Source organism: Tursiops truncatus, chromosome 2, assembly GCF_011762595.2.
Source record: "Tursiops truncatus isolate mTurTru1 chromosome 2, mTurTru1.mat.Y, whole genome shotgun sequence".
NCBI classification, from domain to species: Eukaryota; Metazoa; Chordata; class Mammalia; order Artiodactyla; family Delphinidae; genus Tursiops; species Tursiops truncatus.
In genome coordinates, this window is record NC_047035.1 from 101,293,022 (window position 1) to 101,318,628 (window position 25,607).

The 25,607-nt window shown below is 36.8% G+C and overlaps 1 protein-coding gene, 1 non-coding gene and 1 pseudogene across 2 annotated transcripts in view; 1 reads left to right on the forward strand and 2 right to left on the reverse strand.

Annotated features, from left to right (window-relative positions):
• MINDY2 (MINDY lysine 48 deubiquitinase 2) overlaps positions 1-25,607 on the forward strand; it is a 74,309-nt gene that overhangs the window by 43,093 nt on the left and 5,609 nt on the right. The window contains 2 exon segments of the mRNA XM_033851741.2: positions 5,607-5,749; positions 24,800-24,973. Coding sequence (XP_033707632.1) covers positions 5,607-5,749; positions 24,800-24,973 — 317 coding nt within the window.
• LOC117311099 (RING finger protein 11 pseudogene) lies at positions 17,637-19,365 on the reverse strand (annotated as a pseudogene).
• LOC117311260 (U6 spliceosomal RNA) lies at positions 25,351-25,457 on the reverse strand. The gene has a single exon (XR_004525485.1). It is a non-coding gene; the product is annotated as a U6 spliceosomal RNA (small nuclear RNA).

The following is a 25,607-nucleotide window of genomic DNA, read 5'->3' on the forward strand; positions in this document are numbered from 1 at the left end:
TAAATTCATCAGCATAGAAGTGTTTTTTGTGTGTGTGTTTGTTTGTTTTTTAAGCTGTGTTCCAGTCAGTGAAGGGAAGAGCAGATTTGAAACCAGAGTGCTATCAGGAACCATAGCATTTGGGTATAACTTCACCATCACCCACTTCACTTTTTCATAAATATACACAAATACTGAGACTGCTGTTCTCCTCAGTTTGAAGTGTTAACAAAAGAAAGAGAAATCGTGAGAAGCAGACACACAGTTCTTTCACATGAGGTATAATAAAAATTTATTATCGTCACTACATTTTAAAAAATTAAAACCAAGTGACTACAAGAGCACCTAAGAACATATAAAAGAAGATGTGTATGTGAATCTCATACTATATTGATTAATAAGAACCCAACTAATTACACTACTCAATTATCCAGAAGTTTAACATGTTTATGCAAGAGGCCAGTAGCAGGAAAATACACAGTGTGTTAGTTGAGGCTCATCTAGTCTTTTACTTGCAGTAAACACACAGATATTCAGCAATATTAATCATTGATTTGTGTGACGCCTCTTTCACTACAACCTAAGGCAGCAAAGTTTAAATTTTAGGGGAGAGAGGAGCAACAAAAGTTGTTACAAAAAATGTTTTCCCTCAGTTGACAAAATTCCCCTCACTAGAACTTTCCATTCTTTATCCAAGCTCTCATTACTGTAAATATTCTTAGAAAGCAGGCTATAAAGAAAGTATCCATCTGTGGATTCCTACTTTCTCAGTAACTTTCAGTATGCTATTCAATAGTAATTGAGAGAACAGTAGGGTCCAGAAAGTGTTAACAGATGGAATGATAGCCAATAAGTGATATTTGGATGAATATATTTATAAGGTAAGAAGCTATGGGAAACACTAATGTTGACAGCATTTTCACCAAGCTAGGCTGCAATGTAACAGGGGTAGGACTTATTACACTAGCAGAATGAACAACAACCAAAAAACAGTCCCTTCATCACTTCTCCTTTTTCTCAACGTGATTTTACAACTATTATTATTATTTCTCTGGTGTTGAATCCCTGGGATAATAAAAAACTGTAGCTAATTTGTATAGAATTGATAACTTGAGAAGAATATCTTGGTAAAAGCAAGTAGGAATCTTCCTCTTTAGTGGTATAGAATTTTCAGGTAATATATATCAGAGCTGATTAATTCCTTGATATATAAATTTCATAATGGTGAAATTCTGCTTATCATATTTCCATACATAGTCAAGGAAAAATTATATATGAAATTCAGTACAATTAAAAAGCTAAACTCGTTTTTTGTTTATAAGAAATTACAAATATGTAGTCTGCTTGAAATAAGTATTCAATCCCAATGGCTACTTGTATAAGGCACTATGAAATCATTAAGGAAATAAAAGGCCACGATGGACATTTTTTCTTATATAATATAGCAATTAGCTTTTTTTCCATTTTCTTCATCATATTTTCTTGGGTATATTGTTCAACCAAAGTAGTCTGCTTTCTTTTTCTGTTTAGCCTACAACTGTAACTTTCCTCCTGAATCATAAAATATCCCAAAGTGGTTTATTTCTAATCTTTCTTTATTAAAAATTATTAAACTTTGGTCTGAGATGATTTTTTAAAAATTCAAATATTTCATCTCCATAAGGTGCAGAATACAAGAAATATGTTTACTATCATTCTTTTTTGATGAAAAAGAAATATTATTTAGTTAATAGTCAAATAGAATTAGATATTCTTTCAACTTCTTTCAGAGAACATTTATTTTTTTCTGGTGGCAATACCTTGTAAGTAAAAGTACAGAAGTTTTACATGTACATAGAATATTTATTACTTGCTACCTCTTTTGGATATTAATACTTTTTTGAATCAAGTTATAACGATGGGTTGTGGCATGGCAGCAGAAATCAACAAGGAAAAAAATAACACAGTACCAGTTTCCAGACTTCATGCTAACTGGTCATTTAATTCCAGTAGATCTCTCAGGAATAATTTCTTCTTTAACAATTGTTTCTAGGTAAAAAAAAATATGCTTAAGGAAATTATTCCAGCATATTCACTTATTTGAGCTCACTTACTGAGCTTTTATTATGTGCCATAAACGCTGAAGATTATAGTTTGAGTTCATATTATTTTTGATTAAATAATATTGATTTCCTTTTCTCTTTATTTTGGAAAAACTCAAACCCATAAAATTGGAATAGCACAATGAATATATGTATCTATATACATATTTGTACATATATATGTTTCATCTAAATTCACCAATTATTAGCATATTGAATTTTTACTTTCTGTATTCACACACACACACAATTTTTTTCCTAAATCGTGACAATTAATTGCAAATATTATAGCACTTTATCCATTAACTCTCCAATATTTGTCTCTTAAGAACAAAGAATTTTCCTATGTAATCACAATGCAGTTATCTCAGGAAATTTAACATTGATACAATACTATTATCTAATATACTGTTTATATTCAGAATTCCCCAGTTGTCCCAGTAATGCCCCTTATAGCTTTTAAGTTTTTTCAGTGTAAGTTTCAATCAAGTATCATTTAATTATCATATCAATTTAGTCTCCTGTAATCTAGAACAGAAGATCCCTATCCTTTTTTCTTTTCTTTTCTTTTCGGTCTTTTGTGGTATTTACTTTTCTTTATAGTCCAGGCTGGTTGTTTTATAGAATAGTCCTCAATCTGGATTCATCTGATTGTTTCCTCATTAGTAGATTTGGGTTATATATTTTCCTTGGGAATACTACATAGGCGACACTGTGTCTTTCCTAGTGCATCAAATCAGGTGGCACGTGATGTCTGATTATCCCATTGTTGGTGATGTTCAAATAGGATTAAGGTGATATTTACCAGATTTTTTGTTGTTGGAAAGATGCCCTTTGCCATTTGTAATTAATAAGTAATCTCTGATATTATGTTTTGAAACTCCATAATTTGTTTAGTTATGAAAAGTTGAAACTAGATTAGGCTTTTGAATATGCCACTAAAATCACACAGGTGTCACTGTTTACAAGTTGGTAGAAGAATTAGGAAACATTTTTCTCTCTAAGTCTAAATTAGTCTATGCTCTATGGTTTGGGGAGAAATAGAGTTCAGTTTGCATTTATGATAATCACTACATTTTATAAATTAATACCGGTTAAGTTCCAGTCTTCACTTTGCCATAACTAGTTTTATGTCCTTGAGCAAGTCACTTATTCTCTCTGAATCCATGTCCTGTTCTCTAGAAACAAGCAGCTGAGAAAGACTTTTCTAGTATTAAATTTTTGAATTTCATACATGAAAGTAACATTGTGCTATATCTCCACTGAATTTTTGTATCTTTTTGAAAGGGTTTTGTAGAGAGTATGTTGTATGAATGAGGTATGGGAGGGACATTTAGAAACATCTTTCTGAAGGAAGTGTTTAGTTACATGGATATTATAGACAGCAGAGGTACTTCTCAGCACAGGCATAACGCTTACTTTTTAAATGCTATATAAGAGAAAATGCTTTAGTATATAACTAATACATTCTACTCAATAACTTAGCATTTAGCAAAGTAATGATAATAATTGAGGAGGGGTCTTATTTCTAAATGTATAAAGCCAGGAAGTTGCAAATGAGCTATAAATTTCCTTTGGCTGTGGCCTTCTGTATAACTTTTTGTACTTCCCATCCTACATTACCAATTCCTTGGAATAGTGTGATATATTGGTAACTTTTTACAACCACTTTGCAGCTTGAAGTGCTATGGCTTGACACTAAAAGTGAGGGAGTGGAATAAATCTATATCAGGCAGCTGCCTCTGGCCCTACCAAGTTTCTACCAAGTTTATTTTCAAATTTTTGTTGAGTCATCAGTTTATTAACACAGATTCATCTTTACTCCCTATATCTGCACCTCCCTGCTCACTTACAAAACTTTTTAGAGCATTCTCCTCCCCTCTATTCCTTTTTAAAGAAAGGGAGCAAAAGGAGGAAGGAAGAGGAAGAATGAAAGAAATACAGGCTTTTAAAATATTTATACAACTGATTCTCATTATTACTGATAGTTATGTTCCATAAAGTTGCTGTGAACACTGAATTAGTGAATACCAAACCACTGCTCATAGGGGAAACACAACATTAGGTTCCTGTGAGCCTCTGGTCACAAGATTTTCATCAACTTACCAATACATAACCTTATTTTTCGTGTGTTTCTGTTGAGAGACACCTTATTTTTTTTTTAACATCTTTATTGGAGTATAATTGCTTTACAATGGTGTGTTAGTTTCTGCTTTATAACAAAGTGAGTCAGCTATACATATACATATACATATATCCACATATCTTCTGCTATCCTCCCTGTCCCACCCCTAGGTGGTCACAAAGCACGGAGTTGATCTCCCTGTGCTATGCGGCTGCTTCCCACTAGCTATCTGTTTTACATTTGGTAGTATATATAAGTCCATGCCACTTAGAGACACCTTGTTTAATATATATTATTGATTCAGTAACATTAAACTCATATCCAACAGCTTCATGCCCGGCTGAAGCTGCAAAAATACGCATTGTCTCTATAAGGCACATCACAACCTTTGTGTGCTTAGGAACACTACTAGCTTCAGCATTATGCTTGGGGGCCATTTTACACAGTAAAAATCACTCCAAAGAAGCACAAAAATTTCACAAAATGTGATAAATGTGGCATTATATAGAATGTGAAAATGAATTTGTTCACAGTATGAGAGCTGAAACAAGAAGGTGACACACTGTTGCCTATTTTGACTTCAGTGGGGAATGTGTGTGTTGGGTGACTCAATTTTTTTGCTGCTTTGCACATATTCAGGAATGACCCTGAAAGTGCAACAAGTATTGATTTTTGGAGTTATAAATTTTAGATAGTAGGCAAATTAGCATATATGAACCCGTGTGAATAATGAGGATCAACTGTATGTATAGCTTTTAAATTAAACCCCAGAAGGTTTCTTTATATTTCATTATGTTTGAAAACAGAAGAGATGATTTCTATTTCTGAACTTGGTATATCTACATAATGAGTAGCATATGTTGGAGGAGATTAGGATAAAAATGTTATCAGTTACCCCACTGTTTTCTGTTCAGTCTTATGCCTACTTTTAGTTTTAAGGCAAGAATTGAGCAGTTTGTGAACTGAAAATTATCTGGGATCTTTGTCAAAATCTTAAGCAACTCAATTTCTTGAGGCTACTTTTAATTTCTAAACACCTATCCATTGGGGAAGTAGTTGTTGACTTTTGCTAACCCTTACCTTCTTATTGTTTTTTTGGGTTTTAGTTTTATTGTGTGTGTTTCTTCTATTGCAAGGCGCATGAAATCCTTTGCGGAAGAAGGTGTGGTATAAGTAAATACATTTATTGATAAAAAGAATTTCAGATAACTGTTTCTTTAGCCTGGAAATGTCTATAGACACATCTTCCATCGCAGAATTAGAAAAAAAATCTCCAATTTAGGCAATTTAGGGCCATCATGTTATAGTAGGAGGAGTCTTATTTTGATTGGCCTTTCTTCATAATTGGAACACAATGTAAATAGAAAAACTTTAAAATTTTGAAATTATTCTTCCATCTAATATTATGCATTGGTTCCTAGGCTTTGTAGCTGAGCAGTTTCTAAATAACACAGCCACTCAACTGACATACCATGGATTATGTGAACTAACTTCAACGGTTCAGGAAGGAGAACTTTGTGTGTTCTTTCGGAATAATCATTTTAGCACCATGACCAAATACAAGGTATGATATAGAAATAGCTACTGTTATTCTAAACTAAAGGAGCTTGATTTAGAGATGTCTTATGATCTGCTTCAAAATAAAAAATTTTAGCGTAATATTCTTTAACCATCAAATTATGAAGGTAATAATTAATTCTTTAGGGTGGAATGGATTAGCAATTTGTTACTTAAAATCAGTTTTTTTTTTATTTAGGTCTCAACTCCATTTTCAGAGATTACTGCATTAAAATGTATTTATTATTTTCTTTCTAAGGAAAAAAAAGATAAGCCCTAATGTTAGAACTAGGATGACTGCTAATGATGGATGTTTACATTTGAGGGCTAAAGGAGTTTAGAGAAAGAATCAAGATTTGTCTTTATGATAGTGTTTCTATTATTATCAGTGTGACTTTAAATTCTTTTTATCATGTCACTTACGGCTTTGCCAAAAAAATCTTACTGATTCATCCCTCTTGTTATCTCTTCAATGCTTCCATTTTTACAGCTGCCACCTAATACAGGAGTTTATCAACTTATCTCTAGACTTTTGTGGCAGAATACTCCTCTGATCAGGTCAATAATATTGCAAAAATGTTAGTAGCACCCAGTACCTAGAGGATAAAAATGCAAGGTATTTTCTACTATCCCCTTGTGTCAACACTTTGCTTCAGCCATAATGATCTGTCTACTCATTAATAGTCCTCCATCCCCATACACACTTTATGCTTTCCCATTTTGTTTCTTACTCCTAATCCCTATGTGAACATTCTCACTCCTTTTTGCCTATCCAGATTTCACCTATCTTTTAAGAAACATTTTATATACTAACTCTTCAGTAAAGCTACTTCTTCTCTCCTTAAATCAGTGGTTCTCAACCCAGATTGTATGCTAGAGCTGCCTACGGAGCTATTAAAAAAATACCAATGCCCAGAGCCCAACACCAACTCAATTAAATCAGAATGTGTAGAGGTGAGACCTGAGCAACAGTATTTTTAAAATGTTTTCCAGGTGATTTAAATATGCAGCTAAGGCTCTGGATCACTACTCTACCCTTCCTCCTTTACTTGTTATGGGCCATATTGTCCTTACTTTGCCCTTATTGATGAGTACCTAGTTAACAATTTTCTTTCCATGTAAATGTGTCTCATTTTTCTAAATGAAAGTAAGCTTATTGAAGTCAGGAATCTGACTTTGTATTTCCTTCAACACTTTAATCAGTGAATTGCACAAAGTAGTGTAAAATAATGATTTGTTTGCTTATTTAAGAATACTGTATAGCCCTAGCTCTCCTGCTCCCCTGTTAGTTATAGCAAGGGTTTGTTTGTATTGTTCCCATATTTAAGCTAGATGTGTGCTAGGTATGGGCCCAGATTTATCCATATTCCTCAAAAATCTAAGGCCAAAGAACCACAAAATCAGAATTATTGCTACATAATAAATACTGCTAAGTCATCTCACTTTACCTGATCTCTTTAAGTCCACACTTTATTCATTCATTCAACAAATATTTATTGAGCATGATTATGACTGGGTACTTACTTAGCTAAGTATTAGGACTGCAGCCTGAGCAAGGCAGCTATAGTTCCTGCCATTTAAGGACCTCCTAGTTTGACAAGGGACAGATGTTAAATAATTACATAAGTAGGTATCATTTCTATTGAGATACACTCTGTGAAGTGTACCTACAACATGCTGTGAGTACTTTTATTAGGACTTATAACCTATTCGAAGATGTCAGGAAAAAAGGGGGGGTGGTGCGGTTAACTAAGCAAATGGAACATGTGTGCAGAAGCCCTGAGGAGGGAAATAACCTAACTTTTTAAGGAATTCGAAGAAGGGCTATGTGACTGAAGCATAGAAAATAAGAGGCATGATGTAAGGCTCAAGAGGCATGATGTAAGGCTCAAGAGATAGATATCAGATCTTGTAGAGTCCTAAGTTAAAAGGAGGAATAGGGAATTCTCTGGCAGTCCAGTGGTTAGGACTTGGCACTTTCACTGCCAGGGCCCGCGTTCAGTCCCTGGTCAGGGAACTGAGATCCCACAAGCCATGCTGTGTGGCCAAAAATAAATAAATAAATGAATGAATGAATGAGAGAAATAGACTTTGGTCTCTTGATGGCCTAGTCGTTCTTTTTGTTCTCTCTCTCTCTCTCTCTTTTTTTTTTTCTCCACAGGGGTAGGATAGTTCAATTGAGAAAACAACGTCTCTGGCTGTCATGAGTGGTTGTTTTACAACTTTCCAAAATTGAGCTTTAGACGTTCCCTTTTTTTTTTTATCAAGGCCATATCCCTGACCTGGAAGTCCTTTACTAGTCACCTAGGTATTCGCAATCTTCCTGTGTGGTTGGGAAGGGTGCGCCTCTCCTGGAGCACTTTCTGCATTGGGTCTGTTTCTGGACTGAATATGCATTTCCATGAGATAATGATAGCCGAGAGAATGTGTGTATTCTGCTATTTCTCACTTCTAAGTTTTTCTCAGTAAACCTTATTCTGTAGCTAAACAGTGTACCACTAGTGTGTGTCTCCCTGCCCCTTGTATAACATTAAGGTGTTTTGGACTTCGGGGCAAGCCCCAAGAGCCAGTTTTTTGAAAGGATAAACAAAATCGACAAACTTCTAGCCAGGCTCTCCAAGAAGAAAAGAGAGAAGACCCAAGTAAACAAAATAAGAAATGAAAGAGGAGAATTAATAGTCAATACTGCAGAAATACAAAAAAATCATAAGAAATACTATGAATAGTTATATGCCAACAAATTGGGACAACCTAGAAAAAAATGGACAAGTTTCCATAAACATACAGCTTGCCAAAGCTGAGTCAAAATAATTTGGGGTTTCCCTTGTGGCGCAGTGGTTAAGAATCTGCCTGCCAATGTAGGGGACATGGGTTCGAGCCCTGGTCTGGGAAGATCCCACATGCCGCAGAGCAACTAAGCCCATGCGCCACAACTGATGAGCCTGCACTCTATAGCCTGTGTACCACAACTACTGAAGCCCGTGCGCCTAGAGCCCGTGCTCCACAACAAGAGAAGCCACTGCGATGAGAGGCCCATGCACCACAACGAAGAGTAGCCCCTGCTTGATGCAACTAAAGAAAGCCTGCATATAGCAATGAAGACCCAAGGCAGCCAAAAATAAATTAATTAATTTTTTAAAAAAGATAATTTGAACAGACTGATCACTAGAAGTGAAACAGAATCTGTAAATTAAAAAAAAAAAAAACCGAAAAACAAAACCCAAAAAACCCCCTGCAAACAAAAGTCCAGAACCAGATGGCTTTACTGGGGAATTCTACCAAACATACAAAGAACTTATTGTTCTCCAACTATTCCAAAAGATTGAAGAGGAGGGAACACTACCGAAGTCATTCTATGAAGCCACCATCACCCTGATACCCAAAATCACACAAAGACACCACAAAAAGAAATTACAGGCCAATATCTTTGATGAATATAGTTGCAAAAATCCTCAACAAAGTATTAGCAAACTGAATCCAACAATACATAAAAAAGATCATACACCATGATCAAGTTGGATTCATTCCAGGGTTTCAAGGATGTTTCAAACACATGCAAATCAATTAATGTGATGTACCAAATCAGCAAAAGAAAAGACGAAAACCAAATGATCTTCTCAATAGATGCAGAAAAAGCATTTGATAAAATTCAACATCGATTCATGGTAAAAACTCACACCAAAATGGGTACAGAGGGAACACATCTCAACAATAAAAGCCATTTATGGGACTTCCCTGGTGGTCCAGTGGTTAAGAATCTGCCTTCCAACGCAGGGGAGGCAGGTTCAATCCCTGGTTGGGGAACTACGATCCCACATGCTGCAGGGCAACTAAGCCTGTGCACCACAACTACTGAGCCCCTGTGCTCTAGAGCCCGCATGCCACAACTAGAGAGAAGCCCATGCACTGCGACGAAAGATCCCGCATGCCACAACCAAGACCCAACACAGCCAAATAAGTAAATAAATTTTAAAAATAATAAAAGCCATTTATGACAAACCCATAGCCAATATAATACTCAATGGTGAAAAGCTGAAAGCCTTCTTGCTAAATTCAGCAACAAGACAACGATGCCCACTCTCACCACTTCTATTCAACATAGTATTGAAACTTCTAGCCACAGCAGTCAAACAAGAAAAATAAATAAAATGTGTCCAGATTGGAAGGGAAGAGGTAAAATTGTCTTTCTATGCAAGACTCTATACAGAAAACCCTAAAGCCTCCGCACAAAAACTGTTAGAATAAATGAATTCAGTAAGGTAGCAGGATTAGTATACAGAAATCTGTTACATTTCTTTATACTAACAAATATCAGAAAAGGAAAGTAAAAAGAAAAAGTGTTTAAAATTGCATCAAAAAAAAAACCAACCTAGAAATAAACTTAACCAAGAATGTGAAAGACCTATACACTGAGAACTATAAAACATTGATAAAGGAAACTGAAGAAGATTCAAAGAAATGGAAAGATATCCTGTGGTCTTGGATTGGAAGAATTAATATTGTTAAAATGGCCATACTACCCAAAGCAATCTACAGATTTAATTCAGTCCATTTCAAATTACCTGTGACATTTTACACAGAATTAGAATAATCCTAAAATTTATAAGGAACCACAAGAGACTCAGAATTGCCAAAGCAATTCTGAGGAAAAAGAACAAAGCTGTAGGCATAATCTTCCCAGACTTCAGACAATACTGCAAAGCTACAGTTATCAAAACAGCATGGTATTGGTGCAAAAACACATATGGATCAAGGGACCAGAATAAAGAACCCTGGAGTAAACCCACACACCTATGGTCAATTACTCTTTGACAAAGGAGGCAAGAATATACAGTGGAGAAAAGACAGTCTCTTTAGCAAGTGATGTTGGGAAAGCTGGACAGCTGCATGTAAATCAATGGAATTAGAACATTCCCTCATACCATGCACAAAAATAAACTCAAAATGCCTTAAAGACTTAATATAAGACACGATACCATAAAACTCCTATGCCAGCAAATTGGGACAACCTACAAAAAATGGATAGTTTCTATAAACATACAGCTTGCCAAAACTGAATCAAGAAGAAACAGATAATTTGAACAGACTGATTACTAGAAATGAAATAGAATCTGTAAAAAACAAAACAAAACAAAAAACACCCAAAAAACAAAAAAACTCCCTGCAAACAAAAGTCCAGGACCAGATGGCTTTACTGGGGAATTCTACCAAACATACAAAGAAGAACTCATCCTTCTCAAACTATTCCAGAAGATTGAAGAGGAGGGAACACTACCAAATTCATTCTACGAGGCCACCATTACATAGAATAAAACAAAGGGGGAAACATTCTTTGACATAAATCACAGCAATATTTTCTTAGATCAGTCTCCCAGGGCAAAATAAATAAAAGTAAAAATAACCAAATGGAACCTAAACAAATTTAAAAGCGTTTGCACAGTGTAGGAAATCATCAACAAAAAGGCAACCCACGAATGGAAGAAAATATTTGCAAATGATGTGATGAATAAAGGGTTAATTTCCAAAATATACAAAGAGCTCATACAACTTAATATCAAAAAAACAAACAACCGAGTCAAAAAATGGACAGAAGACCTAAATAAACATTTCTCCAAAAAGACATACAGCTGGCCAACAGGCACATGAAAAGATGCTCAACACTGCTAATTATTAGAGAAATGCAAATCAAAACCACAATGAGATATCACCTCACACTGGTGAGAATGGCCATCATCAAAACGTCTACAAATAATAAATGCTGGAGAGGGTGTGGAGAAATATTAATATATGGGAATGTTAATTGGTTTAGCCACTATGGAAAACAGTATGGAGGTTCCTTAAAAAACTAAAAATAGAACTACCATATGATCCAGCAATTCCTCTCCTGGGCATATATCCAGAAAAAACAAAAACTCTAATTCGAAAAGGTCCATGCACCCCTATGTTCATAGCAGCACTGTTTACAATAGCCAAGACATGGAAGCAGCTTAAGTGTCCATCAACAGATGAATGGATAAAGAAGATGTGGTGTATATATACAATGGAATGTTAACCATAAAAAAGAATGAAATATTGCCATTTGAAGCAACATGGATGGACGTAGAGATTATCATGCTGAGTGAAATAAGTCAGACAGAGGAAGACAAATACTGTATATCACTTATATGTGGAATCTAAAAAATAACACAAATGAGTTTATTTACAAAACAGAAACAGCCTCACAGACATAGAAAACAAACTTATGGTCACCAAAGGGGAAAGCGGGGAGGAGGGAAAAATTAGGAGTATGGGATTAACAGATACACAGTACTCTATGTAAAATAGAAAAACAACAAAGATTTACTGTATAGCAGGGGACTATATTCAATATCTGATCATAGCCTATAATGGAAAAGAATCTGAAAAAACATGTGTAACTGAGTCACTTTGCTGTATACCTGAAAATAATACAGTATTGTAAATCTATTATTCTTTAATTTAAAAAACGAAAGAATGATTTCTGGGTTCTAAGCATGAACAACTGGATAAATGATGATGCTCTTTATCGAAACGCAGAACACTGGAACAGAAAAAAGATGTGAACTTTTAGAACTGTTAGAGCTGCTTCTCAGGCATCCCTCCAAGTGGAAATGTTGGTTAAATGGTTCAGGACTGGAATAAGTTTTGTGTACAAATAGGGAGAGGGAGAGTATGAGATTTACAAGAAAAATGTGGAATTGGAAGAAAAGAGAAGGCCTAGGACAGAGATTTGAGGAGTGCCAACATTTAAGGATCAACTAGTGGAGTATAAACTGGCAAAGGAGACAGAAAGAAAAGAACAAAAGGAAAATCTAAAGAATATGGTATCATGTAAACCAACAAGGAGAGAGTGTTTCAAGAAGAATTGGAGATCTCAATTGTTAAATGCTATTGAAAAGATGAATAAGATAAGAACACTTGGGGGGAAAGTGTTCATTAGGGATATGGATTTCATTGATATCTTTTAGAGAATGGTGGAAGCAGAAAAAAAACCTCATTGAATTGGTTAGGAAATGTTTGGGGTCTCAGATACTAGAAATAGATTATAGGCAACTTTTGACAGACAAACAACAGTTTGTCTGTGAGGAGGCACAGACATAATGGCTCATAGCTATAGTAGAGTGTGGAATCCAGGGAAGGTTGTTTTTGTTTAATATGAGAGACTTGACAATGTTAAAATATTGAAGGACTCAATAGAGAGAAATGTTGAAAATTCAGGAGAGGAGATAATGTTAGAAGCCTCCAAGAAGGTGAGAAAGGATAAACATTTTCACAGGTGAAAGGGATTGACCTTTGGTTTAAAAAGAGACCTCTCCATTGTAAAGGAGGGAAAGAATAGACTATGAGTAGAGCTACAGGTAAGTTTATAGATTTGATGGCAGGAAATAGAGAAAGTTTTTGTTTCAATGTTTCTATTTTCTGTAATGTGGAAGGCAAGATCATTTACTGAGACTGAGGAGGGGTAAGAAGGTTTGGTTCCAGATTTGAAGAAAGAAAATTTGAAGTAGTCTTTACAGCATGTGGGAGAAAGGACTAACTAGAGAAATTAAGAATCACTATGCAGTGTTAAGGATGGTAATTATTACATGAATATACCACTTGTGTCATTTTTCTGTGGGAGTATTCATCAGAGTGTAGGCCTGGTGAAGGTAGTTAGTTATCCTAGATTTGGGACTTCGTTAAGTGGGTGGGTGCATCAAAGAATAAAAGAGCAAAGGAATTTAGGGGCATGATGTTATTATGTACATGATGATATTGGCCAAACTTATAAATATTTTCCTAGAAGAAAAAAAAACCACCATTCTTTACAAGGTAGTCCTGTTTTGTTTTGTTTTGTTTTTTTGTCTGTGCTGCGTGGCTTGTAGGATCTTAGTATCCCAATCAGGGATCGAAACTGGGCCCTCGGCAGTGAAATCAATGAGTCCTAACCACTGGACCACCAGGGAATTCCTGGTAGTACTATTTTTATAGAAGGGATAAATGGAAACAACTATCCTGGTGGCCAGTCACTAGGGGGAAATGGTATTATTTTCTATAGTGACCACCAAACTGAAACAGTAGCACTGTTTTATACTTTTTATTATGAAAAATTGGAAACTTACAGAAAAATGATGAGACTAATTTAATGTGTTCCTATTGTACTCATCACCTACTTTTAACAGTTTTGACGTATTATTTTTTATCTATTTTTATATTTTTGTTTATACTTAAATATGTATCTCTAAACAAGAACATTTCCCTTTCAAATCACAGTACCATTATTGCATCTAACAAAGTTATCTATAATTTTTAATATCATCTCATACCCAGTCCATATTCAAATTTCCCATTTGTCCCCCAAATGGTTTTATGGATGGTTTGTTCAAACCAGGATCTAATCAAGGACCTTGTGTTACATTTGGTGAAGTCCTTTTTAGACAGAAATCCTGTGTTTTCCAGGAATCTTTTGGGTCTTTGGGCTATTTGTATCTGCCTCATTATAATCCTCTCAGTTCTATTTCCTATATTCCTGTTGAACTTTCTTTCCAGTTCTGAGGGTCTTTAAATTAGACGCTGCTTTACTCTGGCAAAGTACCCAATGAGTACATTCTTTATAAGAGTCAGAGACACTTTCCCTCCTGATTGACCCAGTGACTGATAACTGACTTACCACAAAATCTATTAGCACTTCTTCAGTTGTTGGTGTAAAACTAGAAGCCCTAAAGGAATACTTACTAAAATTTAAGGAAGGGGTTCCTGCATTTGCTTGATAAGGAAATAAGATGGAAGCTTGTGCCCTTGTTCTATTAAACCTGTTCAGCATTAAAACTATTATTCTGTACCACTAATTCCTGGGTTGTTAGAGTTTCTGTAGTTCTTTATAAACTTGAGCCCTAAGGAATCTATAAGGATATAAGTAAGGAAAAACTAGAAAGCTGCTTTTTCCAACAAGATATGCCTACTTTTACTGCTGCATTAGATCTTCATAAGGACTTCTAACATTTCACTTTTGAAGGACCCTGAGACTTTTAGGGCCATTTTATGCATTCATATTTAATGATCACTTTATTTTGCATCTTCCTGACCCTGTGAACTCTTTGGAACAACTAGAGTATAAACACAGTTCATTCCATGGAATTCTAGATATACTTTCTTTTTTTAAAAAAATATATTTTATTTATTTTTATGGCTGTGTCAGGTCTTGTGGCACGTGGAGTCTTTGATGAGACATGCAGGATCTTTTTTTTTTTTTTTAATAAATTTGTTTATTTATTTTTGGCTGTGTTGGGTCTTTATTGCTGTGCTCGGTTTTTCTCTAGCTGTGGCGAGCGGGGGCTACTCTTCATTGTGGTGTGTGGACTCCTCATTGTGGTGGCTTCTCTAGTTGCGGAGCACGGACTCTAGGTGCACAGGCTTCAGTGTGGCATGCGAGCTCAGTAGTTGTGCCTTGCGGGCTCTAGAGTGCAGGCTCAGTAGTTGTGGCACACAGGCTTAGTTGCTCTGAGGCATGTGGGATCTTCCTGGACCAGGGACTGAACCCATGTGGCTTGCATTGGCAGGCGGATTCTTAACCACTGCGCCACCAGCGAAGTCCCGCGGGATCTTTAGTTGTGGCGTGTGGGCTGTTCATTGCGGCGCATGGGCTTCTCTCTAGTTGTAGCATGTATGTTTTTTCTTCTCTAGTGGTGCACAGGCTCTAGAGCACATGGGCTCTTTGTTGTGGTGCACGGGCTCCAGAGCACGTGGGCTCTGTAGTTTCAGTTTCAGTACATGGGCTGTCTAGTTGAGGCACGTGGGCTTTAGTTGCCCCATGGCACGTGAGATCTTAGTTCCCTGACCAGGGATTGAACCCGCGTCCCCTGCATTGGAAGGCGGATTCTTTATGACTGGACTACCAGGGAAGTCCCTCTAGATATACTTTCAACCAAAAATAAATTTAATATCTGGATAGAATATTTTCTACTACAGATAAATGGTGTGTATAACTAGGGACCTATAATAATAAACTGCCAGTCTATAGTAAGTTGGCAATCAGTCAAAAGTATCTATAAGTGTATTATTCTATTAGTGGGGCTTATTTTTACTGTGATTTGCAGAAAGGGTTTTTATACTTTTTGGTACCCATATCGTATCATATGCCATTATTATCTCAGGACCAAGACCAACAAGGAAGAAGTCTGTGTTGGGACAAAAAGGATTACCTAGGAAAGGGAATCTCTAGTTTCTTTATAGGTTGTACCAATTTCCTTAGCAATTTACTAAATTCTACCTTGTGTGTAAAATATTTTTGTCATCTAAAGTCTTTTGGAACTCTAGAGATGTATGAGCCATGGACTTTTGTTTGACCAAAGGGAAGGTATGTGTCTCCTTTAATATTCTCTAGTACTATATCTCTGTTCTAACTCCTGTCTCCAGACTTTGGGTAGAGGCAGGGGCAAATTCTCTTGTTCAGTTAAACTTTTTGATGTTGTGTTGAGTCATCGTTGCTGTGCATAGGCTTTCTCTAGTTGTGGCGAGCAGGAGCTACTCTTCCTTGCTGTGTGAGGGCTTCTCATTGTGGTGGCTTCTCTTGTTGCGGAGCATGGACTCTAGGCGCATGGGCTTCAGTAGTTGTGGCACGTGGGCTCAGTAATTGTGGCTCGTGGGCTCTAGAGCGCAGGCTCAGTAGTTGTGGCGCATGGGCTTAGTTGCTTCGCAGCCTGTGGGATCTTCCCGGACAAGACCTTGAACCCGTGTCCCCTGCATTGGCAGGCAGATTCTTAACCACTGTGCCACCAGGGAAGCCCTCCATAGACTTTTTTTTTTTTTTTGCAACTGTAATATAACTTTATTTCACTTGGTAAAAGCCAAAATTGATAGTTCTTAACATGGTATGTGGAGATCAAAATTAAAGAATACAAAGTACCTTAAAAAAAAAAGCATTCAGGGGCTTCCCTGGTGGCGCAGTGGTTGAGCGTCCGCCTGCCAATGCAGGGGACACGGGTTCGTGCCCCGGTCCAGGAAGATCCCACATGCCGCTGAGCGGCTGGTCCCGTGAGCCATGGCCGCTGAGCGTGCGCGTCTGGAGCCTGTGCTCTGCAACGGGAGAGGCCACAGCAGTGAGAGGCCCGCGCACCGAAAAAAAAAAAAAAAAAAAGCATTCAGCTCAATCCTGGTTCTTTCAATATTACTGCCAAACTTCTGTGAAAGAAGCCTTGTAATAAAGACTAACAGCAACATAGAAGATGATTTAAAAAAAAAAGTTCATTTAACAATCTAGAAAAAAGAAAGTGACTATAATACTTGATGACAGACATCATGTTTAAGTAGAAAACACAAAGATAGAAAAAAGTAATATCTCTGAAAATATTGCACAACTTCAGGTGTTTCCTCCAAATTTGCTTTATGTAATTGGATATAAATTAATGAACAAAAACTTAAGCAAGATACATGTAACAATTTAACAGAACCTGATAATCTAATTTCTTTCCATTTTTCTCAAACTCATTGTGGGGCTTATAAGAAAATTAACCAACATAGATACTGCTACAGTTGAATGTTAAATCTTTAAGTGCTTATGACATACTAAATTCTTCTATAATGCAATTATGAAGAACCCTTCAAGAGACTTGTGTTTTATATGTAGAAAAGTGTTAAAGTCAAATATTCAACTCAATATAAAATAATAAGAAACATTTCTGATTGTTTGGTTGAGATTGCTTCTCCTTTTGCTAATGAATGATTTTTTTAGCTGTAATATCACTGAGTTGAACAAATATGTCACCTTTGAGTACATTAAGAAAAATAAACACATGCTAAATGGATAAAACATTACAACTACATCCTTACTAGACCATCTCTACTTCTAACACTTCAGAAGCTTAGAGATTCAGTGTTCTTATATTAACTGCAAGAAAAAGATAAAAGAGAAATTCCTTCTTTTTTGAGATCACAACTATGAAGTCATGTGGTTATACAAATTCTGCATTTGTGTGCAAAACATGAAACACATTTATCTTAATTCTCCCTGCTTAGAATTGTCCGTCAACTAGCAGGACTGTTCTTCCAAGAAACAGAAACAGAGATGTGTTTTACATAACTTCAATAACCTCAGCACTACAATACAGGGAAGGAGGTCACAGGAAAGAATAAATCAAAATTGTTACAACTGAGAAACTTTTCTCAGTTTAACCATGGTGCCACTTTCATTTTTACATAAGCATGGTGGCATAATTCAAGCTCAATAAATCAGAATTCTTAATGTTTGAAATTTACCTTGACTTTTAGTTATCACCATATTAACAACCAAACTAATTAGGTGAAACACATAAGAAAGGGTAATATTAAATCCCACTTTACTAGAGTTGGTTTCTTGACACATTAACTCATTTTTTTATAGAAAAGGGATAGTGCATCTCAGCTTGCTTACACACTAGGAGATCACTTTGAATTCTGCATTTCCTAACTGCAAACAGATATAGCACTTATAACAGGTTATAAATAAAGTGGTTTTCAAGCATAGAGCCAGCCCCAACGATAATAATACACTATTTAAAAAGACCTAAGGCAATGAATTCCATTTCCAGTGGATAAAAGAACTGTACAAACAAGCTTAAAACTACTTTTTTTGTGCCAGTGTTGTAAAATGGAGCTTTTAATAAAACCTTGACCCAAATGCCAGCAACTTGAGAAAATAATTTGGGTGGGGGGGAGAAGAAAATTACTTCATTTAGGAAAAACAACCACTATCTTTTTCCTAATCTTCGACATACACAATTTAAACTTATACAGCTGCTTTAACACTTTACACAATTCCTATGTACTGGAGCAATAACAAGATCTAAATACAATTATATTCTTGAACACTGGGTCAAGGCTTTACATAAAAATACCTTCCTACTTTTCCCCCTAAGTTTCTAAAATATCACATACTTTTCCCCAACAGCTGCAGCCATTCAGGAATATTTAGGAAACTTTTGTGCATGATCTTAATCCCTAATCCCTGGCTTTTTGGGCTCAGTGACAAAAGATCAAAACCACCAAAAATGATGGTTCACTTGAAGTCAGATGAGAGACCCTGGCTCAGTCAGTCTCGTAGGACGAAAGCAGTGCTGCATCAACGGGCTTCATGCAGGAGGGGCATGTGAAGGATCTCATCAGCCAGTCGTCCATACAGTCCAGACGATAGATGTGCATGCACGGGAGAAATCGAATTGGGTCCCCATGAACAAAGTCCATCATACAGATCACACACTCCCAGATCTTTTTTTCTGATCCATCTCTTCCAGGTTCATAAACTCCTTTAGGCAGATGCTGTATAAGGCCTATTCTTTGAGCTATCCTAATTTGTTCCTCTTCAGTCAGCTGAGTTGCTAGGCGAGTCTGGCTAGGTGTTGGATGATAGACCGGAACTGGAACTTGTTCCTGATATGGCGGCGGCGGCTCCTGATCCTGCTCAGCCCCCTCGCCAAAGCTAGCCCGGTCGGACTGAGACTCGTGAAGCAGGGAGATGTCATCCGAAGTGGGGGACTTGAGGCAGTTCCCCATCTTCCGGGGCTGGGGTGTGTGATCTGTGCGCTGTTTTGACAGTCTTCTCCCCTCCATAGACTTTTTAATTAGGCCTTCTGTCATCGCAGAGTCACAGAGGATGTGTGAATTAAGTTGATTTTTGCCCTATTATACTTTTTTCCTATTCTTGATTTTTATAATAATTTACCAGTCAACTTCACACTTCTCAACTGTGTATGGATCTATGGTGGGTTTTTTTTGCGACACGCGGGCCTCTCACCGCTGCGGCCTCTCCCGCTGCGGAGCACAGGCTCCGGACGCGCAGGCTCAGCGGCCGTGGCTCACGGGCCCAGCCGCTCCGCGGCACGTGGGATCCTCCCAGACCGGGGCACGAACCCGTGTCCCCTGCATCGGCAGGCGGACTCCCAACCACTGCGCCACCAGGGAAGCCCGGATCTATGGTTTTGATTGCACAGCCTCTCCTGACATTTTCTCTGACAGCAGATACTAGTTGACTTCCTGTTTTTGGAAACTCCTCTTATTTCTAGTTTTGTGGATTACCATTCCTAAACTCTGGACAAGTACCTCTTCCATTACTAGCAAAGCAATCAAGTCCAGCTCTTGTTAGTTATTAGTTGTAATAGCACTCTCCATGAACCCTTGATTAAACTATTCTTCCCTCACCTGTCCATTGGCAAAAATACATATACCCCTAATTTCTATCTCGTATGTTACCTTGCTCCATGTAATTCCATTTAATCTTGTACAGTTAAACTGGGCAGATCATTTTGGCAAATCCACATTGAGTACATGATCCTACGAAGATCTGTGCTTTTCATCAGCATAACTAAGATTAGGATCTGAAAGTAGCAGGAGGAGATGCTAGTGAGAGTGCACATGCTTTCAGGGCCATTCTTGTGGTTCTAAATAGTAAGATGACTTTTAACCAGACAGGAAATTTGAAAGTATAAAAATGGGCTGTAAATAAATCCGCACTTTCCTAGAAACAGACCTATTTTGGTCTGTTCTGCTTCGGGATTCTTATATATATAACTCTATATCCAAGATCTAGTTATTCCTTTTTATTTTAATGATCCTCCTCCGCTTCTCTAATACTTCCTGCTTGCTCTTTTTTTAAAAAATAAATTTTAAAATTTATTTATTTTTGGCTGCGTTGGGTCCCCGCTGCTGCATGCGGGCACTTAACAGCCGCGGCAAGCGGGGGCCAGCCCTCGCCGCGGCACGCGGGCCCCTCACCACGGTGGCCTCTCCCACCACAGAGCACAGGCTCCAGGCATGCGAGCCTCAGTAGCCGTGGCCCACAGGCTCAGCATTTGTGGCCTAAGGGCTCTAGAGCACAGGCCCAGCAGTTGTGGCACACGGGTCCAGTCCAGTCGCTTCGCGGCATGTGGGATCCTCCCAGACCAGGGATCGAACCTGCGTTCTCTGCACTGGCAGGCAGACTTCCAACCACCGCACCACCAGGGAAGCCCCCCTGCTTGCTCTTGAGTAAAATAAACTACTGATTCCTTGGCCTCTGTCTAGATCACCTAGCTTCTAGATCTTTGGTTAAATAACGACATCTGCCTAGTTCTTTCCCCATCGTGACTCCCCCTTGATCATCCCTTTCCCATATCAACTTTTATATGCATGTCTTGACTGTTTCCTCTACCTCTTGTTTTTAAATTATTGACAACTCTCTGGAGTATATTCGAAACCAAGGTGTTTTTTAAGGTTAGCTTTTATTAGTTTGCTTTTTTACTTTACATTTAAGGATTAGAAGTGAGAGTAGTTTAGGAGATACAGTTCAAGATAAGTACTAAAGCCATATTAAAGAAATAAAATAAGTTTGTCCAGTCACTTTTCTCTTCAACTAAGACTATGGTGGGAATTTTTTTTTCCACAGAAGGCTACACTTAAGTAAAAATTCACCTAATTTAGATATTTTTAAAAGGTAGTTAATACATCAAAAATTGTCACTTTTTTTTTTTTTTTTTGGTACGTGCCACACACCTTGTAGGATCTTAGTTCCCCGACCAGGGATCAAACCCATGGCCCCTGCAATGGAAGCGTGGAGTACTAACCAATGGACCACCAGGGAATTTCCAAATTGTCACTTTCTTTTAAAAAATTTTTTAGAGGCAGGAAGGGGAAAGAAATGTGGTAACAGAAAAGTGATTCCAACAGTACAGGCATAGAGATCCAGCTTTTCCTTTTAAATAAGAGGCAGGAAAAGGAGATAGATAAAGAAACCCAGATAGATTTAGGGGCTGTTCACGTGCCCTGCATTATACTAAGCATTTTACGTTCATTATCTCATTTAATTTTCACAACTTCCCACTTTACATCTGAGAGAACAGGCTTAAAGCCCTGAGTAACTTGCTCAAGACCACACAGCTTGTAAACAGCTCCAGTCTGACTTTTAACTTCACACTCTCAACAGCTCTGCCTCTCTGGGTGGGTAAGAAAGTTACTTGTAGGTGAGATTGATGTTTGTTAAGTAGGAGTAAAGTTCATCTTTCAATTTATAAAATTCCTTAGAAATCCTCTCATCTCACTGATTCTATATCACTTTATAAGAAAAGAAAACTAAGGTCCAAAGACTTTAAATAATTCAAATCCAAGCTAGTTAACCAGAAACATTCAGGCAGTGCTTTGCTCTGTATTTTAAAGCCTGGAATTACTTTATTTTTGTATTACATTATCAGGTTTTCTTCTATTTTACCAATTTACAAAATGTGATAGTATTATGTATATTGTTAATAAAAGTAACGTATATACTCTATATAGAATTATCAGAGTATTTTAGGTAGAACAGGTTTTCGTTCAGTCTTCTTTTGTGATTTAATTGCCCATTTTAAAAAAAATTTTAAAAATTATCTAATGTCATTTGTTTTTATGTAATAATAAACATACATTTTATACATTAATAAACAATTTAATTTAATATATGCATTCTGTATTTTTTTGTGAAATTAATATTTTAGAGACTGGTGAGTCAGATTAGGCAGAAGATTTAAGGCTTAGAAAAGAAAGCTTTGGCTAGATAATATTAACAAAAGTGCTGGGATACAAAAGCAAGGAATATATATATATTTTTTTTGTTGTTGTTGTTGCAGTACGTGGGCCTCTCACTGTCGTAGCCTCTCCCGTTGCGGAACACAGGCTCTGGACGCGCAGGCTCAGCGGCCATGGCTCACGGGCCCAGCCACTCCGCGGCATGTGGGATCTTCCCAGACTGGGGCACGAACCCATGTCCCCTGCATCAGCAGGCTGACTCTCAACCACTGCACCACCAGGGAAGCCCCCAAGAAATATTCTTGATGGTGATTTAATTGTAGACTCTCAGGAACAAATGGGCCTAAAGTATTCAGTACTATACTGACACATGCTTTGTTATTTTAAGTAATAACCAGCATTGTTGACAGTGGACCAGTTACAGACTTTTTTTGATAAATGTCAAGATCTAAAAGAGGAAGAAATTGAGGCTGATGGTCCATGAGAAGACAGGTCACCTATACCAAGAAATGGATACTTTTAGTTAAAACTTTTAAATATTCATGTGCTATGGATGATAGTAGCTTTCAATAGAAACGCTCCCAGAATTTACCTATCCTAAAGTGTCATTTGGAGGAAAATTATTGATAAGATTATAGTTCCTTCCCAACAAACAGCCAATCTAATATATGATCTATACAAAATAAACTGTAAAACTTACGTATTATATAATATGTTGAAATGCATTGTGATAAGTATAAAGAGAAGGGTCAAATCTATTCAGTGGAAAATTAGTTTTTCTCTTAAATTATCCCAGAACAAGGTAGACCCTAACTGGGTATTAAAAATATGTTAAGGGGCCTCCCTGGTGGGGCAGTGGTTGAGAGTCCACCTGCCGATGCAGGGGACATGGGTTCGTGCCCTGGTCCGGGAGGATCCCACATGCCACGGAGCGGCTGGGCCCGTGAGCCATGGCCGCTGAGCCTGAGTGTCCGGAGCCTGTGCTCCACAAAGGGAGAGGCCACAATGGTGAGAGGCCCGCGTACCACAAAAAAAAAAATAAAAAATAAAATGTTAGGTTATTCACTGCATGGGTGAATAAAACATGACTCTGGTCCTCAAGGAGCTTAAAATGTATTAAGAGAGATGATTAAGTAAACAGACAACTGCAATTCAATGTATAAAGTGCTATAATACTGTTAAGTCCAGGATTCTATGAAGTCACATAAAAGGGGCACTAATATCAGGGTAAGGTGGGATCATTACTACCCATGATATGAATCCTCAAGCACTTAGCATAGTGCTAAGCATATGGTAGGCATTCAATATTTGATAAATTGGAACATACCTGATTTAAAAAACAAAACAAAACATGAGCCTGGACTTAATTTTTTCTTAAAACAATGTCTTTAAACTTTATACCAAAATGTGTTTCTTTATGAATCCTTTTCATGTTGCAATAGTAATTTCAGTGACCTTGTAAATTAATCAGTACCTACAGCTGATTCTTGAATGTAACTGCTACTAGACAACAGGAAAGACTGTACTTCAGGAGGAGCTGTGTCCCATAGTGCTGGACACATAGTAAATGTTCAAAAATAACAACTACTTAGTTTTTTTTAAAGCTTCAGAATTTATTCAGTAATTCTCTACCCTCACCACCAAATTCTTTAAAGGAATTTCTTATTATTAATTATTAAGATTGTGTATAAGTGAGAACTTGAAAAGTATGATTCTTGTGCAATAATAAACACTATATTAACCAGTGGGAACTCTGAACAAGTAAATGAAAGTTGTCCTTGGCAAATCTGAAATAAAAATGGCTTACAAATGTTATATGGTATACTAGGGACACTTTACATATGATTGGAGTTAAAACTAATGCATATGAGCAATTAGAGATCAATGCTAAATTCTATGGTAATGACTGTAAATACATTATGACTTCATTGATTAATTCAATAAATATTAGGCTTCAACTTTATGATACAGCCTACACTAGGCCCAGAGATAGATTAAAAAATACAGTCTGGGGAACGAGGAAGAAAACATAATCATTGTACAGTGTGATTTAATGCTACTATAGAAAAAGTACAAAGTACTGTTGGTGTATAAATTAAGAGCAGCTAATGGTGCAGAGAAGGAAAAATTGGTATGAAATGGATTAGTCATATGTGCTTAATTTTTTTAAAAAACAGGCAATATGATATAATTTTATTGTGACTATATCTTATTTGTTATCTGATGTATTTTTTAGGAACTTGTATAGTATTTTTCTATTTTGTGAAAGGAGATTAAAAAACTCCAAGGGCTATTTATAAGTTATGAATTAGTTGAACATGCCAAGAACTCCTATTTCTCATCATACTGTAGTGTACCTTTTATAAACTATATTCAAAGCCAAGTGGATATAATTCAGTGAGCAAATAAGATATCTACTTGGTCAACTATTTAGTAGGTTGTGCAGACCTAACTAGTAAGAATAATTATATGTTTTAAAAAGATTATACAGTTTCTCTTAAATATTAACTAGCTTTGATCAACTTAACAGTCCTTTTTCTTATTTCTTATTAAGGGTCTGCTGTATTTGTTGGTAACAGACCAGGGGTTTCTCACTGAAGAAAAAGTTGTTTGGGAAAGCCTACACAATGTCGATGGTGATGGAAATTTCTGTGACTCAGAATTTCATCTGCGGCCTCCTTCTGATCCGGAAACTGTATACAGAGGACAACAAGATCAGATAGATCAGGTAAATTTGTTGTTTTATCTTCTTCATATTGTTTAAAGTGCTCATTCCTTTCAAATGTGAATTTAGTTATCCAAATTTTTGAACTAAAAGTTGTTCATTAATATACTTGTGAAATTTTCCTGACACTTCCTAAATAGGTAAGTGATTATTCTACATGTACATTAATTGTACACTTTGGTTCAGAAGACCAGATTATATTGAACTGTGAAGGTCATGGTAAAGAGTTTAAATTTTATTCTAATTGTAGTAGGGAAGGTATGCGAAGTATTAAACATGGAAGTGACATGATCTACTTTACCTTTTTTTTAAATTGAGGTAACATTAGTTTATAACATTATATGTTTCATGTGTATAACAGTATGTTTCTACTTCTGTAAAAGAATATGGAATGCTTCACAAATTTGAGTGTCATCCTTGCATAGGAGCTGTGCTAATCTTCTCTGTATCGTTCCAATTTTAGTATTTATGCTGCTGAAGCGAGCACTACTTTACCTTTTTAAAAACCTGCTATGTGGCAAATGCATAGGAAGGACACGGTTGTAAGCAGACTAGCAGTCCAAGCAAGAGGTGATGATGGCTTAGCCTTGGTGGTAGAGATGAAGAGACAAGTACATATTTGAGATCTATTTTGGTT